The sequence below is a fragment of the Drosophila bipectinata genome, chromosome 3L (assembly GCF_030179905.1).
Source record: "Drosophila bipectinata strain 14024-0381.07 chromosome 3L, DbipHiC1v2, whole genome shotgun sequence".
In the NCBI taxonomy this organism is placed as follows: domain Eukaryota; kingdom Metazoa; phylum Arthropoda; class Insecta; order Diptera; family Drosophilidae; genus Drosophila; species Drosophila bipectinata.
This window is the reverse complement of record NC_091738.1, coordinates 21,117,727-21,144,296: the sequence shown is the minus strand read 5'-3', so window position 1 is coordinate 21,144,296 and position 26,570 is coordinate 21,117,727. Positions and strand designations below refer to the sequence as shown.

At 45.6% G+C, this 26,570-nt stretch overlaps 1 protein-coding gene across 3 annotated transcripts; it reads right to left on the bottom strand.

Moving 5' to 3' along the window:
- Positions 1 to 927: 927 nt before the first annotated feature.
- LOC108129154 (uncharacterized) lies at positions 928 to 24,543 on the bottom strand. 3 transcript variants are annotated; one of them, XM_017247103.3, is made up of 4 exons: positions 23,231 to 24,543; positions 4,118 to 4,764; positions 3,800 to 3,928; positions 928 to 3,438 (listed from the first exon to the last, which is right to left on the bottom strand). In XM_017247103.3, the coding sequence occupies exons 2-4, from the start codon at positions 4,551 to 4,553 to the stop codon at positions 2,795 to 2,797; spliced, it is 1,209 nt and encodes a 402-aa protein (XP_017102592.2). In that variant the 5' UTR covers positions 4,554 to 4,764; positions 23,231 to 24,543; the 3' UTR covers positions 928 to 2,794. The 3 variants fall into 3 exon arrangements, with proteins under 3 accessions (XP_017102592.2, XP_070135523.1, XP_070135524.1); XM_070279422.1 differs by lacking the exon at positions 23,231 to 24,543 and adding an exon at positions 21,859 to 22,043; XM_070279423.1 differs by lacking the exon at positions 23,231 to 24,543 and adding an exon at positions 16,871 to 16,960.
- Between the last annotated feature and the right edge of the window lie 2,027 nt (positions 24,544 to 26,570).

Genomic DNA, 26,570 nt, shown 5'->3' with positions numbered 1-26,570 from the left:
ATCCAGGAGGGGCCATTAAATTCCACCGGGCCGTTGGGCTGCTGGATGTTGGGCTGTTGGCTGTCGCTAATGAAGTCATAAAACCGCATGACATTTCGATGCCTCCGGCAATGGCCTCGCGGATCTCGCTTTTTGTCAGACGATCTCCTTGTCATTGGTTGTACCCAGCTGTCTGTGGTGGTGTCTGCTGTCCGGCCAGTTCAATCGTTCCAATATGCAAATGCCCATTCGCCCGCCGCCACCCACAGACAGCCTTAAAAGCCGAAAGAGGAAAACAAGAGTCGGAGCTCTATATGACCATATGCTCGTATCGAGCCCAAAATCTTTCGCTTTCGATTGCCTTCCATCCGAAGCATTTTAGCCCGACTTGAGCCGGGCCAAGTCGCCCCAACTAAGCCGGGCCTTATCTCCGCTGCGAGCTGATTTCTGCATTTCATTTCGCTCCGCCGCACCGCTCCTCTCCGGCCCCACCCGGCCCGGCTTCGTGCTGAAAATATGCAAAAATGCTGCAATCTGCGGACAGCACGTTCGGAGGGCCTTTCGTGTCATAAATGGCATAAATATTCCTTCTTGACCGGGCAACCTAAATATTTTTGCCTCTGCAGATGCTGCTGCCAGTGATGGCTTTGCTGATTTTTCGATTTTTCGTTTTTACTTGGTGTCCCTCGGCCTTTCCCCTTGCAAAATGCATTTTATAACAATGCGAACTTTCACTTTTTTTCGGGGCCCGCCAGATCTCCACGGAAATTGAAATTAAATCGTTTTTCATTTTTATGTGTTGGAGGATTATTGATGTTCGATTTCTGGGTCCGGGATTACAGTCTCCATTCAGGAGGATGGGAAACGATAACTTGAGATTAAAATATAGTTATGATTATTGCATTCGACCCCAAGTAGGACCCTCTCCCCAAATAAAAGAAAGCCAGCTGAATTTGCATATGATTTCGCATGTTTTTATTTTGTATTTTGCATTTGTTGTGCCTAAATTATTTATGCACAGTTTAATGAATTCGTTTATGAAAACTATCATGTATTTTCTTCTTGTTGTTTTGTTTACATTTCCACGTAATTAGTTGGCTAATCTAAACATTGGAACATTTTGAGTTGCTTGTAGTGAATTTCTGCATACTTCCGCATTAGTTATTATTTATTTGATGTTTGAGTTTTTAATTGTAAATGCTAATTACGATTATTGTGTGACAGGGGGGGTGACAGAGGGAAGGAGAGGAGTTGGTGCCTTTAATGAATAAATATTTAAAATACAATATTGCAGTTGTTCTTTCATCTCGTAAAACTAATAAATGCCGACCCGACACGCATTCGGTTGGAGAATTAATTAACTGGCTTAATCATAATTTCCCATTTAATCGTTTGTACATAGCGACGTTGTGACTTAAATGACTAGTCTTTGGTTGTGAGTGTTTTTGTCGTAACTCGTAATTGTAATTCGTAATTGTTAAATGAAAACTTGAACTTTACGTTTGTGTTGAAGAGGAATGTTTTGTTTCATGTTTGTTGTATTGTTTTTCTCCTCGGCTATCGAATCGAAAAAATGCAATATTATGTTGGAGAAGAAACTTTCAGTGGCACGCTTCCCCAGGCAATTGCCAATTGGAGCGGATTGCAAAATATATTTACAGTGTATATACAATGGCGCGAGTTTTTCATAATTCTGCTTTTTCATAATTTTACTTTTTACGTTTTTACTTTCACATTTAAGTTTATGCAAATGTTTGATTGTTTTAAGTACTTTTTTGTTGGCTGCTGGCTGTTGAGTTAATGTTTGATATGCTTGTCATGAGTTTGTTATTACGAGTACCTATTTAAAAATGCAAATGCTATTAGATGCTTGAGCTCATAATTTGATTAATGATTAAAGAGATGATTTTGCGAGTTTTATTCTGTAGCTTAGTTTTTGTTTTTTGTGCCGGCTGGACTTCAATTTGCGCTTCAACATGCTTAGATTTCGTTTCGGTTTGCCTGGCCAGGGCCGTCCAGAACCAATTTGCTCTCGTCATTATGGGGGACAAGGGCGGAATGAAGTGAAAAGCCACAAAGCTGCGGTCCAATGCCTGTCTCAAATCCATTTTCCCCGAACACCACGCCACATCCATAGCATGCCCACAACAGCTTAGCCGAAAATGTCTATTTAAACAAAAAACAAGTGGGAAATGTATAGGATCTTGTGTGAATGGGTATTCGAGGGTATATGCCTCCGACTCTCACAATGGCATACTTGTCTTCCCAATAGTGTGACCCATCCTGGCATGCCCCGAAACAAGTTGCGAGGACGCTCCGATTTAAACTTGTGGCATCATCGGCAGTTGCCAGTTGGGTGCAAACAGAAAGCACGCCCTTTATTTGCTTTAATCCGACAAAATCCCAGTTCTAATGCCGAGCGGCAATAAAAGATAAAACGTGGCTGGCATGTAAAGAGCATGTGCCCGGGTATCTGGAATGTGCCACATACCACAGCCATGCCACCTAACCCTCTCACTGCCTCCCGCCGTCCTGTCTGGTTCGATAGTTTGCGAAACGGAAACGGAAGTGACACTAAATTCGTTTCGGTTTTCCCAATTGGAAACACAGACACAGCCACAGCCGCACACACACTCAGGCAGTGAGACAGGAGGAGTCCTTGGATGAACTGGCAAAAATAAACTTCACAAAATTGTTACGTGTAATCCCCTTTATGATCTGCACCGCCCATGTGCGCTGCATCTTAAGTGGGCTCAGGAAGCATTCCCTTTCTCCATCACTGCTCCCAGATCCAGGAGCAGTCCTGGCCCGGCTCTCAGCTGGCTATCACCATTGTGGCTGTGGCAGCAGCTGGTGGCCAGTGGTTGCCCGGCCCACTGCCGGCACTGGTGGCTCCTCCCCCGTCCAGTGGTGGCAGGGGCGACGATCCCGCCGTGGACAAGGAGCTGCTGCTGTTCGCGGAGTGGAGGTCCTGTGGCTGGTGGTACTCCGGCTCCTCGTAGGCCGCGTCCTCGTCGCAGTCGAGCGGGTACAGCGGCACATGGTGGTGCGTGGGGTGCTGGTGGTGGTGGGAGTGCGTATGGGTGTGGTGCACATGCTGCTGCTGCTGTTGGTATGGATGGAAGTAGTGGTTTGTCGGATGCTGCTGCTGCAGATGCTGCTGGTGCTGTGGGGCAGGTGGCGAGACGGACGCAGGCGATACTCCTCCCGACGGCGGGTGGGGCAGGGGCAGAGGCAGTGGGTGCAGGCCCCGTATACTGTCTGCAGGGTGGGCTGTGTAGATATTGCTCCTCCTCAGGTGGTTGTTGTTTATGGTGCTGCTGCTGCCACTGTGGTGGTTCAGGTGGTGGTTGAGGTGAGCGCCTCCAGCAGCTCCAGCCGCACCACCGGCCACGCCCGCACCATTCAGTCCGTTGCCGTGGGCGCGCTTGTTCCGAGACCACCACTGCACGTGCGTGTCTGTAGGTTCGGAGTTTCCCGAGTGGAGTGGAAGTGGAGGAGCCGGTGGAGGAGATGCCGCAGAAGAACAGCCATCGGGTTCCGGAAAAGAGCAGAGAAAAAGGGGGAAATGTTGGTGAGACACAGTTGCGAAAACAGTCGCCGAATGTTGTGAGAGTCAACACAGATAGAGGCCTGGTAATGGCCAAAATCAAGGACAGTGGGACGCGCAGAAAAGAGTGCAAAGCTATAAAATATTCTATATCAAATAAATTTAGTAGCACTTTTTCGAGCTCTTCCCACTGTCTTCACCATGTTTTCTCATCCGCCCACTGTTGGGCATGTTGGCCATGTTCCATGTATTGGCCATGTGTGTACTCACCGTTGCGATTGTTTGAGGACTTTTTGCGCCGGCAGCGCACCACAGCAATCATGATGATGGCGCCTAGCAGCGCCGACAACACGGACACGATGATCAACGTCAGCGGCCAGCCCAGTTCCGTGGCCTTTTCTGCAAAAACGGAGATACGCCAAAAGCGTAACGGTTAGTAACGGGTAGTAGCATGTCCCTCAGCCTCCAACCTCCAATACTATGCAGTGGGAAAATGAGGTCTGGGCCCCGATACCAGGATGTATATGTTTCCCCCTGATTTCCCCCATAAGCTCCCCCTGTGCACTTTAGCTTTGCATTCGCACTCACCTATCGTGCCCTCGAACATGAATGTGCTCTTGGTGGGCATCGCCCAGGAGCATAAATCACATGTGGTCAGGCCGTCGCTCAGCACCGGCTCGTCGACGAAGAAAGGGGGGCGTGGCGGGGGCGGCACGAAGCGACCGTTCCAGAGGCCCTGCTCGCTGGCGTCGAAGGCCATCGGGGAGCCAAACAAGTCGTCATCGTCGTCGAAGATGTCGAATGTCACGTCGCCGAAGCTGCTTAAGTCCTCCGCCGACGAGCTGGCCACCAGGCTCTCAATCCGCGGCGGACTGAACGTGGGGAACGCCGATCCGGATGCGGACTCGGGTGCGGAGACGGCGGCGGATACGGATACAGATACGGATGCAACTTGATTTACAACGTAACTGAGACGCACATCGTTGCCACCGCCATCGCGGCTGTTATTTCCTACGGATGGCATTTTCCTTGAGTTTTCCGGGATGTGCAATGGGTTGCCTCGGGGATGGGTTGGGGCGGAGGGGTGCGCTCCGGGATGTAATCCTTTGACTCTCCTCGATTGCCAGTTATCGCCTCGTGTCTATTGCAGCTCCTCTTTGGCTGGCATCATGGTGAAGGGATTTTCGCCGGCTCCGGATTCTGCTATTCTGTTTTGTTTGTCTTTCTACGGTTCTCTGTAAGGAAAATGCAAACGGAAGAAGCAAGTTAGTTTTGCCAATTAAAGTCTTAATTGTGCTGTCAGTATTTGCGCATTTCTCCACTTGAGCGAGGAGAAAGCTTTCACATTTTTCAGGCTATGTACGGAGAGTATATCTTCGTTTCGCAGCAAAGTCGACTCGTCTATTTCTAGTGCTAATCCTGTCGAGCTAACATGCCCCCTCGAATGCCAGACTCATGTCAGCAATCGTTTCTCAATGACTTTTTCTACCTATTTCCAATTTGTTACCCCCAGCCCCATCCACAGGCCCACCTCCTCAAAGCTGACTGCCTGTTGTATCTTTTCGGCTGGAAATTGAATTTTTGAACAGCAATGCCAACGCTATCTGCCAGATACTCGTACTCCGAGTAGCTGAAGCCACTCGGCACAGCTACACATAGGACATCACACATGGCAGCCACTGCTAACGAGAATTGACAGCTTGACAGTTCGATATCAGGATGGAAGTCAGCATTAGTTACATTCCCAAGTCCTGAGTCCTGGGTCCTCAATTCTGGGCTCAGGCTTGTGAGCGAGATCCCAAATTTGCTTTATTAAAAAGCATCATCCATTGTGTTCTGCAATCAACGCAGATACCCTCTCTACAAACTCGATTTGCGAGGCAATAATCCTGATAAATTAGCCCTAATTTGCAAGCGCCAGGACCAGGAGCAGGAGCAGGAGAAATGCTAATCGGCAGGTGAAAATGAAGGGGCGTCAGAGCACTCCAGTTCGTTAGTTGGAGGCTCCTGCCAGTCCAAAGCCAAATAAATCTGTTTCACTCCAGTTGCCAGCCCTTTCACGAGAGGAGCTCCTTCTGCCTTTCAGCCTTTTGGCAGAACTCTCTTTTCGAACCGTTACCAACCCATCAGTGGCCGACACGTTTCGGGCATTAGCCGCACTGGCTGCCGAAATTTTCAACGCTTTCCGCAGCGGGGAAAAATGGAAATGCATTTCGGGTTAAGCCCCAAAAAAACCAGTTAAAATATTATAAACTTCCTACACGGGGAAAATCTATTTGTCACTAGAGGAACTATCTTTTAAAGAGGAACTAGAAACCGTACTTTAAGAATTGTTCTATTTTGCTATTCCATATTATTTTTATTATTTTGAGAGTAGCGCCATTTTCTGGCTGTGTAGCCTTTCCACTTGGCATGCGCTTAATTAAAGCTATATGTACAACGGATATTTGTATAAAGAAATATTAAAATGTATCCACTTTTCCGAGGAAAGTTTTATTGCACTTGCTCAAATAATACTTCATATGCAGAAATGCATCCGAGTAGCACGGGCTGTGGCGAGGGTCGAGCGAAAAGTAAGCGATATTTAGTCATTCTTGAAAATGAGAAAACGTGAGGCGCATAAATTGACGCGAATCCCGGCCCAGGCCCCAGCCCGGAGAACCGGCAGAAAACTGAACTTCCTTCACGCAAACGAAATTGCGAATCCAACTGCGAACTGCGACTGCGAATCTTTGGCTTTTTTTGAATGAATGAACAGGCCAGAGAGTTGGGGGGCCAACTGGCTGTGTGGGTGGCGGCAATTCCTCTTCTTTTGCGCTGACTGGGGCTATTAATAAATTTATTTTCGCTGCATGCTTGAAATAAATTGTGGAGTCACGTGAGTCGAGCTCTGAGCTCAGAGCTCTTTGATTTGCCTTTGATGGCAAAGTGGCAGAGTGGCGGAGGCACTCTGGAGCTGTGTCTTTGGCAATACGGCGACAGCTGTCAGCTGCCAGTGCGTGGGCTCTACTCCTCCCGACTTCCCTCAATCCTCGATTCACAATTCCCAATTGAATGTCCAAAAACGCGTCTTCAGTTTCAATCGGTTTTGCGTGGAAACGTGCCTGCCGGCGGCTTCCTCTGTTTGCCAATGGAATATGGGGGCGGGCACCGCTGGTACTGAGCACCACCCACCCACACCACCCGTGCACCATCCAGCTCACAGCAAATAAACAAACAAGAAACGCCCGACTCCGGGAAATGAAAAGAAACAATTCTGCTCGTTCATCAATAACCGTAGAATGAACAACAATTGATGCTCGCACTTTCACACATCGACGGGTTGGGGAAAAGCAATTACACATGTCCTATATAGTACACATGTCCTGGCAGCATCGATTCAATATTTATATTTCCGTTCTGCTCCCCTTCCTTCTCTGCCCTGCCCTTGTCCTGCTTTTTTAATTAGTGCGAAATGTTTGAACATTATTTTCATTTATATTTCTGGCGCACTCGTATTTGCCCTCAAATATGAAAAGCCTGTGGAAATTAATATTTTAGCCGAACAAGGCCAGAGCAAGAGGGGAGCCGGGAAAGTTTCAAATGCACTTTAACCCCCCGCGCTACAGAGAGTTGCCAAAATGAGTATTATGAGCTGGCATTTGAATTAACTCGGCTTTAACCCATCCCTCCGACAACTTAATTACCTAAATATGGTATGTATGGTGTGTGGGAAGGCTCGCCGGGGCGCCCGCCCACTGGAGCCGTAAAATGTATGTTTCAATTGAATGCGGATAAATGAAAAATGTTGCCGAGCATTTAATTATAGGCTATAATCTGGGGAATTATTCATTGAATTTAAACGAAATCCTCTGACATGAGCAGAGAATAAATAAAATGCAAACGAATTTAAAGGCAATATTTGAGCTGCAAAAGGTCAGTGTAAGGGAATGTGTTTGCTTTCATCTTTAAGCCCGAAATGCCAGAGTCTGTCAGGAAAAACGCCCATCAGAAAGAGAGAGAGTTCTATTTGTTTTACGGCATCCTTAAAGTCAAAGTGTCAGGCACGGATATTCCTGGCAGGGCAGGACGTGTCTGGCATTTCTGGCTCGAAACGAAAAACGAAAATAAATGTTGTCGAGGCAACGACATAATTTGCACTAATAATAAAGAGGAAATTGCTGGCCAGGTCCTGAACTTTAGGCCATGTATCGCACTTGGTCAAGAGTGTGTGGTAGGTAATGCACACACACAATAATTGAGTTACTAGGCCGGAGGGCAAAAAATCATTTCAGCTCGAATTCCTATGCATGAAAATTGAAATTTTATTCAAATGCCCGACAGAAGTACTCAGAGAGCCAGATAAAAGCGACAGCTTTTCTTGGATTTACATAAATTATGAGGACGAGAAACAAAACGCGGCCATCGATCCATGTTCGAGTGCACTTTGGTTGGGAAGAAGCGAGATCTGGGCTCAAGCAAATTAGTTGATTTGTATGCGCGACCGAACGAAATGAAAACTAATAGAGTTGTATAACGAGTTGCGGCCGGGGGGCCCTGAGCCGGGAAAACTGGAAACTGGGCTCTGAAAAACCGCAGTCTGGAGATATTTTATTTTGTGTAGTCCGGTCTTTATTTTCTGTTTATGCGACCCATCGGCAGCTGATAAACTTGGCGTTTTATTGCCAATTCAAATTCAAATAGAAACCATCGAACGTGAAACCTGCGCCCTGGAATTTCTTTGTGGGATCTTCGATTCGTTACGATCGATCGATAGATGGATCGATTTTGAAATTACCAAACACATATGCATAACCCTAATGAAGCTGCGATTAGATTAGAGATTTCGTTTTACAACGGTCTGGTGGGATAAGAAGACCATTGTTGAGGACTTGAGAAATGCTGGCCAGATAAGGCCCTCAAATGGAACGAACATTTCTATTTTCGGGGATGGCAGTTAAGATTAGAGGCAGCTAACGATGCTGGTTTTCTCGAAAAAGAGTTCCAAACAAATTGTGAAGAGTTTATGGCTCCGTTAAGGATTCAAGTTCGAGATAAATAAATTGAAAAACTGTTTCTGTTAAGAGATAAGTAAGAGATGCAGCTACTCGTAAAAATTTCCCCCTCGCGCCCAGATTTCAGCAACAAAAGTGAACAGCAGACTGACGGGTATTGTCTTAAGCCCCGAAAACCAACTAGTTAATGCTGTCTTGGCTTATGTCAAAATTGATGAAGCCGCCTTCCCCCCCAGCTCAGCACCCTTTGTATCCCGTGAAAATGCCGTAAAGCAGACTGCCAAACAAAAGCCAAGAGATTCGAGCTGCCAGTTCCCGGCAGCTCCTTTGCGTCTTTCCGTCTCACAAAATCAAAACTGACTGAACCACACACAGCGTGTGGGAGCAGCTCCCTGGATGCTTGGTGCTGGGATGCTTGACTGCTCCGTTCCCAGATTCATAATTTTCGACAAACAAATCGCTTTATAATCCCTTTTCAAACACACTCACTTGGCTTCGTTCTAATCCCGAGCTGTCAATAAGACATTAATGCCCCGGCTTCGGGGGAGACCGAGTGTCTTGGGTTTTCCGGAGGTACGAGGGTGTGAGGCGACGATCGAGTTACAAAACGCATTCCGTTGAAAGAAAAAGGATGAGTTGGCCTTTGCCAAGAATACCTAACACACTCTTGAGATTTTCCCCGCAGGCACTTGAAATATTTAGGGTTGAGCTCGCTGCATATTTACGATATATTTTTGTATAAAATTTAATTTCCACTTGCAGCTGGCCCCGGCACCTAACAGAAAAGTTATGACTCCAAGGACTCCCACCCCGGGAATTTTCATTTCTTTCATTTCTGCTGCCAAGTGTCTAATGCAATTTGCCAGCGAACAAACTCAATAAAGGCTGCCCTGCTGCCAGCTCGGCGGGGCTTTAGAATTTTCTGCGGGAGGAGCTGGTGTCGGAGCTGTAGCTGGAGTCGGTGCAGGATGGTTGATAGATTCGCCCGGGCTGCCGCGGGCCACACACGCGCAGAAAGGAATAGAAGCCCTGGCTCGAGCCCGGCTCTCTGCTCACCTTTGGCTCATGCCACTTTGCTTTTCGCAATCATTTTTCTTGCCGGCAGCACCAGCAGCAGGAAGGCGAGGCAGTGGAAGCTCGTTAAAGCTAACTCGCTGCTAGATAAGTTGCCCGAGAGTTCCCTATACGGACCCTTCACTGTAGATGCCAACGACTTGGCCTGCAGCCACAAGTCCATCCATCCATCGATTCCCAACTCCTGACTCCTGACTCCCGACTGTCGACTCCCAGGGAAATAATCAAAAGCAGAGAGCTACAAAAAATATAAATAAATAAAATAAATACGAAAATCAATATGTAGGCGTAAGCAGCAGCCGCTGGAGCTCGTATCCATAAGATACAGATACACGGGCCCACACACACAGGAACACGTTCAGGAAACATAAAATGAATTAATTCCTTGTTGTTAGCACAGGCGAACAGGACGCAGTCTAATCGAAAAGCAAGTGAAAACAGCCACTCCTTCTGCTACACAGAGGAAAATCTGGATATACCACCTGACGTCTTGTAAAGGGTAGTACCAGTACCAGAAGCCTAGTATTTAAAATAAAAATTATCCAAGCAATGTGGAATCGTAATCCCATACATATAACTCTAAAGACTCGTTGTCACTTCATTATTTTTTCTCAAAGCCCGAGTCCTAATGCATTTTTTGTCGCAGTGACTGCCCCCCCGGGAACAATAGCTACTCCCAATCTGGCTGGGGGCGTGGCTGGGCAAGGCAGTGCAAACATGTTAAGGGCGGCTGAGAGCTGCAAAAGCCCGACAAACAAAAAAACAAGGACAGAGACACAAATCTTGGCACATAAAACAATTAGCAGCCCGTAGAGGGGGAGCTGGGCTCGGGAAAGGACTAGAGAGGCTTAGTCGAGGGTGTGGCGAGAATAAATGACAACAGTTTTCGGGGCTGTGGAAATTAGTTTGGATGCCATACCCCTCTTAGCCTCAGCGGCAACCATATTTTATTCTATTTATTTTTCTCCATGTTTTTCCCGGGCTGCAGAAATTTATGAATATTAAATGAGCAAAGTCAAAGCCAGCAGCAATTTATGGCACATGCAAATGCCTCATATATCAAGTGGTTGTGTGAAGTCATAAAGCACAACCCACAGGGATGGGAGTGGGAGGGAGCCAAGAAAGGACAACTGTCCGGTCTAGGACAATGTCAAGCCGAGAGGACAGGACATGGCAGGACAAACAAATTTCCAATCGCAAGCAAAACATTTTCCCTGGCAAAATAGGAAAACACACACGACCGAAGAAGACATCGCCAATTCCCTAATATATATATATAGATATATGTATTCTTTATATAGGGATAATGCCAGGGGGGGTAGAGGAGTAGGGATAGAGCGGTATGTCATCATGTCTGCCTGCTTGACTGGCAAAAACAATAGATTAACGTTCTCTGGCGTTGTCCTGTCCGAAAGTCGACAGAAAAAGGTCAAAGCTGGCACAAAATCTGGAGGAATGCGGGGCGAAATGTTGAAATAATAAAGAAATTTGGATGTGAGCTGAATGATAAATTGAAATACACATAAATATATTATCGTGTCACGAGCAAGTTGGCCAGAAAATGCGAAAAGAGGCAAGTGGGAACTGCCCAGATGCCAATCGCCACGAAACTGACCAATCTGGAAACTTTTCTCTCTGGGTTACCGGGCTAACTGCTCCTGCTCTCGGGCATTAGAGCCCTCCATCAAATTAACAACTTTCAATGGCTCTCAATAAACTTGATGCCAACTCTCACTCGAATCGAATTATAAACAAATAAATACATAAAACCCAGGCAGGCAGGCAGGCCAGGCAGGAGGAACTCCGGCCGGGGAGCTCATAAACCAGGCTAAAAACCGAGCACATAAAAGCCAATGCCAAGGCAGTCAACAATATTGGCCAAGACGACGCAAAATGGCCATCAACTTTAATTGAGTTGAAGAACAAAAAACAACAACAGCATCACCACCAGCACCAGCTCGAGCTCCAGAAGCTGAAACTGAAGGAGGAAAATATCTCCCAATCAACCAGGGGCGCCGGACAGAGGGGGCGAGCTTCTTGCTGAGCTGAGACTGGGACTGAGCTAAGCTGAACTGAATCCATCCGAACTGAACAGTACAGAACAGAACAAACCGAAAGCGGAAGGAATTTTAGCAAATTAGATTGTTTTCCACTTGAGTTCGTTTTAACGCTTACAGACTCGTCTTGGCCAAAAGCCAGCTGAGTTGGGAGCCCGAGTTCCAGAATGAAACAGACTCAGTCTTGTAATCTCATTGCCATTTCTCTTCAGCTGCGAGTTGTGGAGCTTGTTTGGCTATTTGGGAGTTACCTTTCCACCCGCCTCCCTCTACAGAAGGCTTGCTACACTTGAAAAATTGGGTTATATCAATTGATATCAGACATAAAAAAATTAAAGCTTAAGCCTTTGATATATTCATAAAATACCTATTAGTAGTAATACATTTTTGCAAAACTTAATCTTAACTGCACATTTCCTGTACTTGCTGGGTTATTTCGCAAGGTGTAGTTACCTTTTCAGAGGCCGGCGCGCCACCCACCGAGCTGCAAGAGGCACCAGCCACAGAAACAGTAACAAGCCCCAGAAGTACAACAACGAGGGTAAGTGGAAACGTTGCCGGGTTTCCGCTCGCTGGAACAATCATCACTCACTCGGCCGGCAGAAAATTGATGATAATAATCGCACGTACTGGCGGGCCAGCAATTGCTTGGGAGCTGCTCCGGAGTGGGAGTGGAATTGAGAGCAGGCCTCTGTTACGTTTTTTCGGGGAGCAGTAATACCAGGGCTTACTGGCAGAACTCCACTCCAGATGATGGCCAACAGCTGGTGCTGGCACGGTGCGCGGAATCTCCAAAGGGACACCTTGCAGCGCTGTCATTAAAGCCAATAAAGTGGTCGCCAAATGACATTGTCAGCGCGTCGCTTCAAAGGCAGCTGCTGCCGGCAAATCCCCTTGGCCACCCAAGGCCCCTTCCCCACCACTTGCCCCCTTCCCCTGGTGGTGCTCCATTTTTTATACCCTTGCAGAGGGTATTATAATTTTGGTCAAAAGTGTGCAACGCAGTGAAGGAGACATCTCCGACCCTATAAAGTATATATAATATATTCTTGATCAGGATCACCTCCTGAGTTGATATGAGCATGTCCGTCTGTCCGTCTGTCTGTCCGTCTGTCTGTTTCTACGCAAACTAGTCTCTCAGTTTTAAAGCTATCGTCTTGAAACTTTGCACACACCCTTCTTTCCTTTGCACGCAGTATATAAGTCGGAACGGCCCGGATCGGCCGACTATATCCTATAGCTGCCATATAACTGAACGATCGGAAATGGTACTTGGTAGAAATATCAACTTTCGTATTTTTGAAGATAGAAGTTTGGGACTTTTTTTAGATTTTGTATTGTAAAAAATTGGATTACATATTCCTATTGCCATAAGGATCGGCCAACTATATCCGATGTTTGCGATATATATCCGGTTTTAACTGCAAGGGTATATAAACTTCGGCTCCGCCCGAAGTTAGCTTTCCTTTCTTGTTTTTGGTTTCGCTTTATTTTTTTGTTTTATCAGAGACAGCAAAAAATGAAGCGAATTTATCTCTATTACAGTTAGCTGCCGCCAGGCCACGCCCCTTTGTTGACGCGCCCATCATTTGTATTGTTGACATGTTGTGCAAGAGGGGCGCACGGCTGAGGGGGCGTGGCAGGCAAGTGATAGCGCAGATACAGATTTGAGTAGACAGCTGCGGATGCGACGCGGAGGCTCGACGTCGGACTCTAATAGCAAGCCCGGGTTAGCTGGCTCGGAAAAATGATTGATGGTCGCCCAAAAAAACGATTTTCCACTCTAAAACCGTTTGCAGAAAATAAAAAAACAAAGAATGGGAGTCAAAATTGCTCAGCCAGCAAGATAATGGAAAGTACTTGGCCTGCTTCAGATGATCTGAGGCAAATAGGTATTTAGTTCCATTAGAAGTTAAAGGTAGAAGTGGTCGAAAGGGTTTACTATTGTAAGGCCACTTAATCCACCTTCAGACTTAATCTGAGAAGGTTCCCACACTGGAGAATTACTTTCCACATAATAAATCAACATTAACAATTTTCCAAAATGTAAATATCATAAAAGATTGTTAACATTAACTGTCTAATTTGTTGTCATTCCTTGTGGCCGCCACCAGCATGAGGGGCCCGTCGGAGTCAGGCTTGCTGTTGTATCTGTATCTGTAGCTGTCGTCGTCTTCGCCTTTCGAGAGCTTCTTCAGTAGAAATAGTAGCTGCGACATGGCTGGAAAAAAATAGAGAAGGCGGCAAAATGGCCTGCAGCGGATTCTACGAGGGGGGGACCAGCAACGCCGACAACAACAACGTGAAAAGCTACTCAACCGGCAGCTGTACGGGTATCTGTTGGCCAGACAGACAGACAGACATCCTATCCACTGGATAGACAGTGGAAGTGGAAACGTGTTTGAGGAACCCGCACGCTAATAACTTTGCTTTTGACGTCGGGCAAATTAATGACAGACGAAATCATTTTAGCCAACTTAAATCACCGTAAGTGCAGCAGACAGAAGATGAAGTAGCACTCAGATAGAGGTTCCTAAATTTTGGACAAACATTAATAAAGCAGGGGCTTTTAGAGCCAGCCCAGAACAAAGAAAAACGCTTGCCAGCCACTGCATGCATAATTTCCATTGGCCAACGGTTTCCCTAAAAAGTTTTCAGTTTTTTCTTATTTTTGTTTTTGGAGGAAGGTAACGCGGGGTTTTCCCAGTCTCTCGCTTTGGAAAACCGTTGTCTTGTCTGGGGCGGAAGATTCGAATCCGAATTCGAATCCGAGAGTCCAGGGCCATGGCATGACCATGACCATAGCCACAGATACAGCCCGGCTATGAGGCTATAAGGCTATGAGAATGAATTCCAAATGGAGGCGACATGAAAAACCTTTTATCTGAAAGTGCTTTCTGCTTTCCCGTTCGCTGTCTTTGCCTTGCTACCAGAGATGTCTGTATTAGCCAACGAATGCAACTGGAAATTAAGCAACAAAGAGGAGACCGGGCTAAAACACTGCGCCTCAGTCCCATAATTTGCGGCCCGAAAAAACAACACAAAGAGGGTAAAAAAGGGAGAGAGCCGCTAATTTAGTTACTAACGCTGCCCGAACCAAGCCGAGAACCAATAGCCGAAAAAAGAAATGGCCCAAACCTGACCCTCATGTACCTGCGGTTAACAGCCAGTGCAGTTTAGTGTTTGTTGTTTGATGGAAATTGTGTAGCCGCCGCTGCTGATGATGGCTAATTAGTCGAGGCAGGTCCCCCTCCGCTCTGGACAAAATCTATCATATCATGATGTCTTCATTCGCCGGCTAGAACAACAATAGTGGGCCCTTTTTTCGGGCGCGGGAGGCATCGCAGTCCACAAAAATCCCACTGATTGTCTGTCTTTGTTGGGTGAAAATGACTGCACATTAAATGGCAACACCGAAAATGGGGAGACCCCAAATTCTATATATTTTTAGCTTTTCAACTCTCCGCTCCCGACCGCAGTTTAATTGGTCCAATAAAAGTTGGACGGAAAAACGAGACCAGCCCCACCGCATCTATGGATGTATATATATTTTAATGCTAATGTGCACACATTTGTCGGGCAATCCACATTAATCAGCATTGGGGCCAGCCAAAAGCAGCAAAAATAAATATATTGTATTTTCTGTTTTACGCTCCGCAGTCCGGACATTACGGAATATATGTTTTGCGGTTTTACGGCGGGTTCTGGTCGGGATTGGAGTTGTGTTCTCGCCTTTTCATGCATTTTACACTAAAGTTTTAATTATGAAAGTGGTTTTAATTAAGAGTAGATGGAACAAGCAAACCAATTTCAATTGGAACTTGCGGGCTAACTTTCATCTGCTTTTTCAGAAACAAAAGAAAACAGTGACTCATGTGTTCTACGTTTGGAGATATCTTAAATTACCCTGAGGACTCTCTCCCTTTAACCTGTTTCACTTTCCTTATCACATCGTCGGCCCCCTCCATGGGAATGCCACTTGAAGCAGTCTCATTTCCAACCCCCAATTTCCCCGAATTTCCGAACCCTTTCGGAAACAAATTGTTGGCATATTTTCCCACTAGCACTCCACTTCATTTCCAGGTCCGTAAAGTAAACCACAACCGAAACAGACACTGGAACACCTCGTGAACTAAATGGGTATGCAAAGCATATTACGTTTCCTTGTTGGCCCCACCCGGGCATCTTCCACCTGTCTGTCTGAAATTAAACGCCGACTCCGACACCTAGCCACCTTCGCCCACCGGCAACCGAAGACTGCCGCGTCCGATATTTGTGTTTGTTTTAATTTTAAACACACCAGAAAGTAGAGTCGAAAAGTTGCACCCACGCCTGAGGGAACCCAAAACTCGAAAGCTCGAAAACCCAAAACCAAAACCAAGAACCGAATGAACCCTAGCCAAATGATGCGTGAAATTCAATACAGTAGCCCGGTTGCGGCCCGCCCCTTCTATTTATTTTCAGGACCAAGGTCTGTTAGTGTAAACACCAGCCGCAGCAGGCACTTCTGACTCCTGCTCCCAAAAATTTAGGAATTCCAGAACCCGTAAAAAAGGATGTGAGCGGGCAGGGGCAGGGGCAGTGCCGATGGCCCAGGACGAAGGGCTAAGGACGTTGATGGGCTGACTAAGTGTTTCTTGAGTTTTATTTTTTTTTTTTGTCAGTTTGGGCGGGAGGTTCTGGTGGTGTTTGTCTTACGCTTTGCCGAATGTGTGAAAAGGCATCAAATGGCGTTAAAAATGCTTAAGTACACTAAGCCGAGAAAACACTTGAAGAATTTCTATTATACTTTTTGTAAAGTTGTCAGATACATATATCCTCACAAAGTGAAATCAAATATTATAGACACATATTATATCTTATAATATAAAATATTCTTTAAGGACTTTTTTTTAAGTGCATGTGTCAGTCAGTCTGGTTACCAGGGGAGAGGGTCTTTTTGCGGCTTGGGCTTGGGTTGGATTCTGTCTGTGGGTTTGGGATTGGGATTGGGATTGGCACTGGAGTTGGAGCTGGAGCTGGCACTGAACCTGCTGCGACCATAAATTCCATTGATTGTCGCGCCAGCGTTTTGTATGACAAGTTCGAAGTCTTGTATTGTCTGTCGCCGCGTTTTGTCTTGCGTTTGTATGACTTCTGCTACCAGCCACACCTCTGCCTTCAACCCCCTTTGGGGCATGGCCCCCCTCCCTTCGGCCGTTGCTGCTGCCACTCACCTGCCAGCATTCGTTTGTTTACTGCCTGCTGCTGCCGCTGCTGCTTCTTTAGTTTCTTGAGTTTCCCTGGCCCGCATGTCACATAAACCGCATCTGGGAGTCCCACTCCCCTTTCCACACTGCCGAATTCCCGATACCCACTCGGGAAGTGTGAAGCGGAAACCAAACAAAAGCAGCCTAAAACAACTGCAGGTAAGACCACGGCCAGGGCCAGATAAGATGTCTGTCTTCGGTTCCCGGTCCTGGGCATAAGCGAATTTTAATATTGTCTTCGGAGCGAAGAAATCTCTTCAATCTCTGCGGCGCTTGCTTTTCTCACTTTTAGTTTTTGTTTACCTTGCTGGGAAAGCAATCTGAAACTTTTATAAAAATTCCGAGCGACGGCCGCGGCGGGCAGGAAAGTCTGGTCCGATGGCTTTTTCGCACCTCCCAGGAACACTCTCACCTCGCGTGCCCTTTCCGAGGGCTGCCAAACTATCCGCCCTTTATTTGAGTTGTCGCTGCTTACTTAACAACTTGTCGCCTTTTCCCATGGAAAAGCCCCTTTTCCCAGGCCTTTACTCGGGCATCAGAATTGCCAGCATGTCCTTTGGCCGGAGGCATAAAAAGCTGACACGGGACTCCTTTTTCCCGAATTCTGTCCCGTTTCTTTTACGATTTTGTTTGCTGGCCTCCTTTGCATAACTGGCTACAAAATTTCTTCAGAGCCCTCAGCCCCGCCAGTGGGCCAAGTTTCGTCTGAAGGGTTTCTCGAGTGATGCAAACGAAAATTTTGACACGCGCCACGAAAACGAAAGGTAAAGCTCCTCGAGGACTTAAAGGGACCATATCTGAACAGAGCTGGCTGAAAAGTTTTTAGATTTAAAGCCGCATGCCACTAAATTGCATTTCGGAAGCAATCCCAAATATCCTCGACGTAAATGTGCATATTCCATTTCAATTTCTCCCATTTGCCGTTTGAGAAGCGCTTCGAATAATTCCCAACTTTTTCCTTTCCTTTGTCACCTAAAAACTTTATCCTTCAAGGGCTTCCACTCCTGGCCACATTCGGCCATCACTTATTGTTACTGTCGAAAATTCCTTTTCCACATTTCCATCGAACTTTCGCACACACAATCGGCCCAATCCTTTGGCCAGCAGCGAGCAGGGAAGCTGGAGAGCAGGAAAGCCAATCTCTTTTTAAGCTGTTCAACGGAGAAAAAAACTTTCACTTTGTTGCCCAGGACGATCAACGCCAGAAGTTCTGCTAGGTGGGGAGAAAAGTTCTAAAAAGTTCCGGTATTAAGTCCATTTAACCCGCCATTGAACTTTACGCCTCAACGGCCAGCTAATGCAACAAAAACTGTAAACTGTGTGCTGTAAGCTGTATGCTGTAAAGGGCCAGAGCCGAATCAACGTAAAACCAACAGCCAGTCTTAAAAACTAGCCCGGCACACAGTGGACCAACTATGGAGACCAGCAAGGACAACAAAGTAAATGAGCAGCCGCCCAGGCCGGCAGGACGAGGAAAATCGGGCAGGCAAATGGGCAAAAAATGGAAAATGAAACGAAAAACTTTTGTGGCAACAGAATTTTCCCTGTTCGCTGTTGCAACCTGCAAAAAAAGAAAGAGTCCAGAGCGAGGTAGAGAGAAGGGGGAAAATTCAATAAAATAACGCTTTCCATCTGGGCAAAGTAGTGAGAGAGAACGAAACTAAAATAAAGTTTTCCCGAGGACAATTTTCGTGAAATTTGTACAGCCCCCGCACCGCCCCGCCCGCAAGGATGCTCCAGCTAGTACCCGCCCACCACCACCCGGCATTAAAGTTTAACAATGGACGCTGGCGCGTGTGAAAGAATGAAAGAAAGAAAGAAAGAGAAGAAGGAGCAAACGGAAAGAAAAGAAACCGCAAAAGTATTTCAAAGAAGAGGGAAGAAAGCGGCGGTGGGCAGTGGGCGGAGGGCTGTGGGCGGAGGGAGTGGCTCAGGCGGCCATTTGTACTTAAACTGATCTATTGTTGGTGTAGCTCAAGTTCTGGGTCCCCCCGGCTCTGGGGGGGTATCTATGTATCTGTATCTCCATCTGCCTCGATGTGTAAGCGTGCGTTTATCCTGCTTACAGTTACACAGATAAACATTTTTGTTAGGGACAAAAATGCACGAGGACGAAAATAAGCGCAAGCCCGACTGAGGAGCATCCTTGGGCTCGGGCAGGGCATTCTGGCATCCTTTGCAGCGCCATCACCCCGCATTTCGTGTGTGACTTGTTTGAATGCATACTTTGTCTGGAGCTCGGAAAATGTTAAATTCCCAGGCAGTATATGCTGCATGAAGCGCAGAAGATGAAGCCGTTCCAGAGGCGGTGTGAGAAGGGGTGGAGTGAAAATATTTGCCATGGATCTAGCATATGCTAGCAATGTGATTTTGTATCCATTGGCATGGTGTTGTCGTATTAGTCAAGTCAAAGATGTAAGGATACTAAAGGGCTTAAAGAGTATACCCATTTTGGGTATAATTGCGAAAAAAACCCTTGACTTGGACGCCTCTGCCTAGAACAACTTACTATTATCGCAAGATAAATGCCAGTTGCACATAACTAAGGCTTACCCAGAGTCCTTGCTTGGGATGTTCCCTACTACAGATGCTGACTGCTGCTCGGCTGAGTCCAACAAAGCTGCTAAGCCGCCAGCAAGGATAAGTAGTGAGAAAAGCAAATCGAAAAACGCAAAAGGATGGTTGGGGCGAAGGACCTGCATCGGGGCAACCTGCATAACTGATGGCGCGGCCTGGCCAGATGAAGGCCTTCCACTGGATCCTGGATACTGGCATTGCGGCATCCACGGCATCTGCGCCAAAGCCCCGCCTGCCTCGAGCCTCCTGGCTCGACGCACAAAAAGAAGGACTCGCTGCGCCGGCATAGCTCCGCCTCGGAATTTTAATAGAGCAAATTTCAACAACAAGCCGGAAAACGGGAGCAAATAGAAATGGTTAAGAAAATGCGATGCATTTTAGCCTGCGCTGGTAATAAAACTTCAAAATGAAGTTTAGAAAACTTTTTAAATGCCTTTCTCCTCAATGATGGACACTTCTGGAGGGGGAGATGGGAAACCCGGGAAAGTGTGGAAAGTAGGAGGCGTGCTCCCCTGTCGCCTCCGCTAGAAAAAGAAAAAGAAAAAAACTCCCAGTAATAACACAGAGAGAAAAAAAAGAATAAATAAAGCAGGCCATAATAACGATGATGACGCCTACAACACAACGCCCACGCCCACGACCACGCCTCCCTCCTAGGCCTCCTAGGATCCGCGCAAAATGCTAAACGGGCCCCAAGGACCAAACAGTCAGGACACACGGCTCTGCCCGGCCAGCTTTTTGCAAATTTACGATTATGATTATTACAAGTCGACGTCTTCTGCCAAGGATTCGTGTACGCGTGGGTAGAAAAACTCGAATCTCCTTAGCGGGGGGCTGGAGGGGAGTGAGTCTGACATTTGGACAGCTGGCGGAGGCACAAGGAGCAGCATCAAAATCGCAAAATAAGAGGAAGTGCAAAGGAATGCGTCAAGACATTTTAGCACTCTGGCCCACAGCTGAGGGCCCCAAACCGAATGTATAAGCAAAAGTTGTGCCAAAGTTATTACAACTCTTAAAGATGCCAGCCAGGAGGGCCGAAGGATGTGTATCCCAGGGATGTGTCTTCCTTCGAGTGCCGCAAATGGGGTGGTACATCAGGAGATGTGGGTGGGCGGAGACATTGACCTCCAGTTGGTGGGTTGTTGGACAGCGTCTGGAAATCGGCAAATTCCATGGGGCATAATAAACGTAAGATAAAAGTCAAAGAGGGACAAAAATTATATAATAAACTGTACACCGAAATGAAATTATTGCAACGAGGGTGGGCGAGAACTGGGAATGGGGATGTTATCGGGGTTAGGGGAGTTGGGGTAGTGGAAGCGGAAGAAGCGCGGTTGAATTGCCGCCGAAGCTGGGAATAAAAGTTTGATGGGGCTTTACACTTGTAATATTTTTAAGGGAATATAGATTAGTTCTAGAAATCTTTTCCAAAATAAGATCTATAGATAATCTATAATAGATCTTAATAATTTAAGATATATTGTTGAGTCTATCCGAATTTTAAATTGGAATATTTTGTGTACTTTTAATTAAGTTTATATTATTTTTTTCAAGAAGAAAAGATTAAAAGTATGCGTCTTGATACTGTAAAAATTTTTAAGTTTGCTGGGCTGGGTGATGGGGACACACCTATACGGAAAATCACACGTACTCCCCGAAAGGCACAACAATAAGTCAGGAATGCAGGTGGATCGGGAGGAGACCGAGGGGCCTTGTGAGGGGAAAAGCACAAGGCGCTTTGGGCTTATCAGGTTGAGCGCATCAAATTCTCAAAAATAATACACCAAATCATAAAAGCATGACGATGAGCAATTTACAAAAGCCAAATACTGAGAGACGAAAAAGACATGGGGAAAAAAATGGTCTTGGAAAGGGGCATCCGTCCGAGGGGCTTTGGGATTGGGGGAGAAAAAAGATTCAAATCAAGAACGTGCCCCAAAAGACGAAGAAGTGGCCCAGTCAAGACGATTATATACGTTTAAATAGGTATATTTTCGGTTGCGTTTGTGCCTAAAAACAACAAACTAAATGATTAATGATGAACGGCTTTGTCTGCTCCGAGCAGCAGAGTTTCGTTTTCACTTTTTCCCGCTGCCTCTGCAGTACTCTGGGCTACTCCATGCTGTAAGCAATTGAAAATTGAAAATGTTATTTTTCAACTTGAACTTCGATTGCTTGTCGACCCCGCCTCTCGGCCGACTCCGCTCGGCCGTTGATTCCAATTCTTGGATCTCTCCTCGCTTTCTACGACTGGCAGTAATCACTTTGTCATTGCCATCATTTTTCAGCATCAATTGTTTAGCGGCTCGACATAAGTTCACTTCAGAACCCGAGGCAGAACCAGCTTACGTCTAATGGAAATTGAGAGATACACGAACCGAGAGACAGAGACGAGCAGTCCATGTGCATCACAAAAGTATCTCTAGTCGATGGGCCGGGATCTGGTGAAGTGGACTTCCCTGGAATTGGCCCAGAACTTGGCCTGGCCGGCTTTCAAGTCGCACCGAACCGGAGATCAAAGACGAAGTGGTAGACTGGCTTTTGTAAGCTAGTGATTACCTAAAACTCGCATCCATATCGATGAAAATGATTGTTTTGTCTCGCCCCGAAATGTCATACCAATCCAATTTTTTAGTCACAGCTAAATTAAGTTCCATTTTTCGGATTAGTTCTATACTAATTTTTCTTGGCGATGGACTGGCTATTGTTCGTACTAGGGACCTTTTGTTTTGTCCTTTTTCCTTATCACCGAGGTATGGCAAATAATTGGTATCCTATGGTTATAGAAATCGACCCAGGAATAAACGGTTTGAAGGACAATGCAGCTGCATCCATACGGGTGCCCGGAAAAGATTACAAGGCAAATGTAGTGATTGAAAAAGTTATTGTACCAAATTCCAAGGAGGATAATGTTAAAGTAAATGATGCAATATCAATCGGCACAGGAACAAACGGCTTGGATAGTGCTAATGCATCCATAAGGGTGCCCGACAAAGGATACACGGCCTCTGTAGATATTGATAGAATACATAGTGGGCCAAAAGGCACTGATAACCAGAGAAATGCTCCATTAAATGACGCGATACACGTCCACACAGGAACCAGCGGGTTGGACAAGGGGACAGGAGTCGTAAGGGTGCCTGGCAAAGGATACACTGCCTCTGTGAATATTGAAAGAATAAATGTTAAGCCAGTCAGAATCAATTTGCAAGACGTGCTTCAAGAAAATGAATTTTCAACAGCCAAAACAGGAAACACTGAGTCTTCGATAGGTGCAAGAACTCCAATAGGCCCGATACGGATACCTTCCATAGGCGACCCAATCAACAATATCGATCGAGACATAAGAATAATTAGTGAAAGTAAAGTTTCTAATGGCACTGACACCAATAGAGTCGTCGCCAAAGTGACGGGCTCTGGTCCGTCGTGGAAAAGACCCTCAAGGAGGACCACTCCGAGATACATTGCACCTTTTACGCCCATTACCAGGATCACCATATCTTGGGAAGATGATTTTTACCCAAGATCTGGTATGATTCCAAAGCCACAAGACGAGGTAATAAATGACGAGCTAGAGCTTCATGGAGCGCAATATGGATTTTAGAAACCAATGCCGAATGCTTCGAGCTTCGGATTTCTTAAAAAGTAACATGTGTACTAAGTTTCTTTTTGATGGAAATACTATAAAATTAAAAATTAATATACAACTCTTGGCTTGTTTTGATTAGCGCTTGGTCTGAGGCGTCTCACCTTTTTTTGATTTCCCGGTGAGCCAATTAGCCGGATGCGTTTCCAATTGGAATGTTCACTTGACTTTGCCTTGTGTTCAATGGGGCTTTTACGGCTGATGGTGCAGATGTTGCTGCCGTGGATGTTGCAGTTGTTGCTGTTGTCCTTTCACACGACGACGAGCGCGACGATACCGCGGCGTATACGTAATCCACAACTTGAGTACCGTTTAGTGGCTGCACTGGCTTTAGTCGGTGTTGTTGTGGTTGTTGGTGTGCAAGGATAACGGTAATTAACCCGTCGGGGTCGCCTGGCCGCATTGCATGCCAGTTACCAGTTGGCAGTCGCTGGGTTATTGGCCGTTCGGTCGCCCGCTTGACACTTTTCAAACTTTTTCTCCGAGTCGGCCTCCGAGCTCTTCTTATTCTTGGCCCGCGAACACTCACACACTAGCTTGGTAATGGTAGCACTGGGGACACACTTCACTATGCGCTAATTTTTTTTACTCTTCGGCGGCTGCATTTGCTTGCCTCTTACACTTTTTGCCAGGGTCCGCGCGTTGTAAATCTTAGCGCGTTGTTTTTAAAGAAAAATTCCAAAGACGACGGACAACGCGGCAGCGTTCTTCTGTGTGTATGTTGTATTTAATTTTTTTCTTTTTTAGCTGGATTTTTTGTTTGCCGGGTCTGGCGCTCCGGCGGCAGCTCTTCCGCAGAAACAAGCTTCCAAGCAGGTTTACCAGGCAGCCCAGGAGAGATGTGGAGTTCGAGGTGGAGGTGAAGGTGGTTTCTGGCCTGGAGTTGCAGCTGAAGAAGGGGCGCGGCTGCAGCAGAAACAGCAACTGCAACAGCTACAATCTGCAATCTGTTTGTGGCATTAAATCAGTGAACCAAGACGCTCCGCTCAGCTCCGGCCAGATTTGTTTATGGCCATATCCCCTTCTGCCTCGTCGTCGTCGCTGGTTATGCAAATTTGTACTACAGCTGTACGTACAGCTCAATTAACGCGCGATTCTCGCGGAGAACTGGAACTCGGTTTCAATTTCAGATTCGGTCTCGGAATCGGATTCGGTTTCGGTATTGGACTGCTATCGATCGCCGGATCACTGATCACAAAAATCACAAAAAATCATATATCGCCACCAAAGAACAGGACACTGTACACTGAATCGCCAATACAATGTTGTTGCAGGTCTTCTTCGCCCAATGTTGCGAGTCGCTGGTGGACTGTGTTGCTGGTGTAGTGTCGATGGCTTGTTGTTTGAAATCGTCGTCCGCGGCCCGCTGACTTTACGGCTGGCAACGTTTCTCGTTTCTCTCTGGCTGAAACTGAACCGACCGATGGGGCACTGGGAACAGGTCTGATGGAGCTGCCGCAACGCTGCCAGTGGAACGCTCCGAAACCGGACCACTCAAAGCACCCTCTCTCGGCCGCACGAGCTCCGAGTGGAATAGCGTTGAGTGAGACTCAGGGACGAGCCCAGAAACTCACTCGGTAACTCGGAATTTTCGGAGGCAAGTCGGTCAGGTGTTTAAGCCGCTGCCGTTGCTGTTGCCGCAGTTGCGTCCGCATCTAATTGTGAATGATTTATGTGGGTCGTCGTCCCCCACCAGGCGGCATCAGCACCACCATCGGCAGCAGCACCACCACTCTTTTTAGGCAAAAGAAAGTACCATAAGCCGCTGCCGTTGAAGGCTGAAGGTGCATGCCCCGCCGATGCAGTTGGCACAATTAAAATGAATATTCAGATGGCCAAAGTCTGGTATCCGGTAGATGTAGATGTGGCAGCAGCACTTTGGCGATAAGAGATTAAATTTTAGCAAAATTGAAACTTGGAATGATTACATTTCTTTTTGAAAATATCAGCTTTTAATTATTTCTCAATACAAGGAAATATGTCCATTAAGGTAAGTACATTTCAGCTTAAACAAGAAAGCAAAGCTAACTTCGGGCGGAGCCGAAGTTGATATACCCTTGCAGTTAAAACCGGATATATATAGCAAACATCGGATATAGTTGGCCGATCATTATGATTACATCATAATAAAACCAATTAATTACAATAAAAAATCTAAAAAAAAAGTTCCAAGCTTCTATCTTCAAAAATACGAAAGTTGATATTTCTACCAAATACCATTTCCGATCGTTCAGTTACATGGCAGCTATAGGATATAGTCGGCCGATCCTAATGAAATTTCGTAGGTCGGATTAACTGACCAAAAATATAATCTGTACCAAGTTCCAATTTTCTATCTTCAAAAACACGAAAGTTGGGTCATTTCCGATCGTTCAGTTATATGGCAGCTATAAGATATAGTCGGCCGATCCTTATGAAATTTGGCATGTCGCAATGTGTTGCCAAAAATAGCTCTCGTGTCAAATTTGAAATCTCTAACTCTAAAAACACCAAAGTTATACCATTTCCGATCAATCAGTTATATGGCAGCTATAGGATATAGTCGGCCGATCCCGGCCGTTCCGACTTATATACTGCGTGCAAAGGAAAGAAGGGTGTGTGCAAAGTTTCAAGTCGATAGCTTTAAAACTGAGAGACTAGTTCGCGTAGAAACGGACAGACAGACAGACAGACGGACAGACGGACAGACGGACAGACGGACAGACGGACATGCTCATATCAACTCAGGAGGTTATCCTGATCAAGAATATATATACTTTATAGGGTCGGAGATGTCTCCTTCACTGCGTTGCACACTTTTGGACAAAATTATAATACCCTCTGCAAGGGTATAAAAATAAGTTTACTTAAACAAAACTTAAAAATAGTTTGAAAATATTTCAAAGGAATATTTGTTTGTTTTTGTATTACTATCTTAAGAATTATAATTATTATTAATTTATTTTAAATTAAATTATAATTATAAAGTATAAGTAAAAGTATAATTATATAAATAAATATTTTACAATAAGTATTACTATTATAGCACTATTATACTGATTATACTATAATTTTGAAGTTTTATCGAAGAACCAGTTAATAAATGCAATAATACTAGTATATCAAAAAATATTAAAATAAATTCATTATATTCTAAAATGCTTACATGAGTAAAACTGTTAAAAAAATTTAAAAAAAAATTTATAGTATTCTTTAAAATTATAGACAAAAGGATATATATATTCTACATAGGGCACTTAATTTTACAAAATACCATTTGTACATACATAAAAAAACTCATCAAAATGTTATTTTCAAGTAATTTCTTTGGTATAATACCTGCGTAATTTTATATAGGTATTTATGTACATATATAGTAACCAAATGTATATTAATTTGTATGAATCTATATGAATAAATAATTTTTAAACACAATTAAATTTTCATTTAACAGAAACGACAACA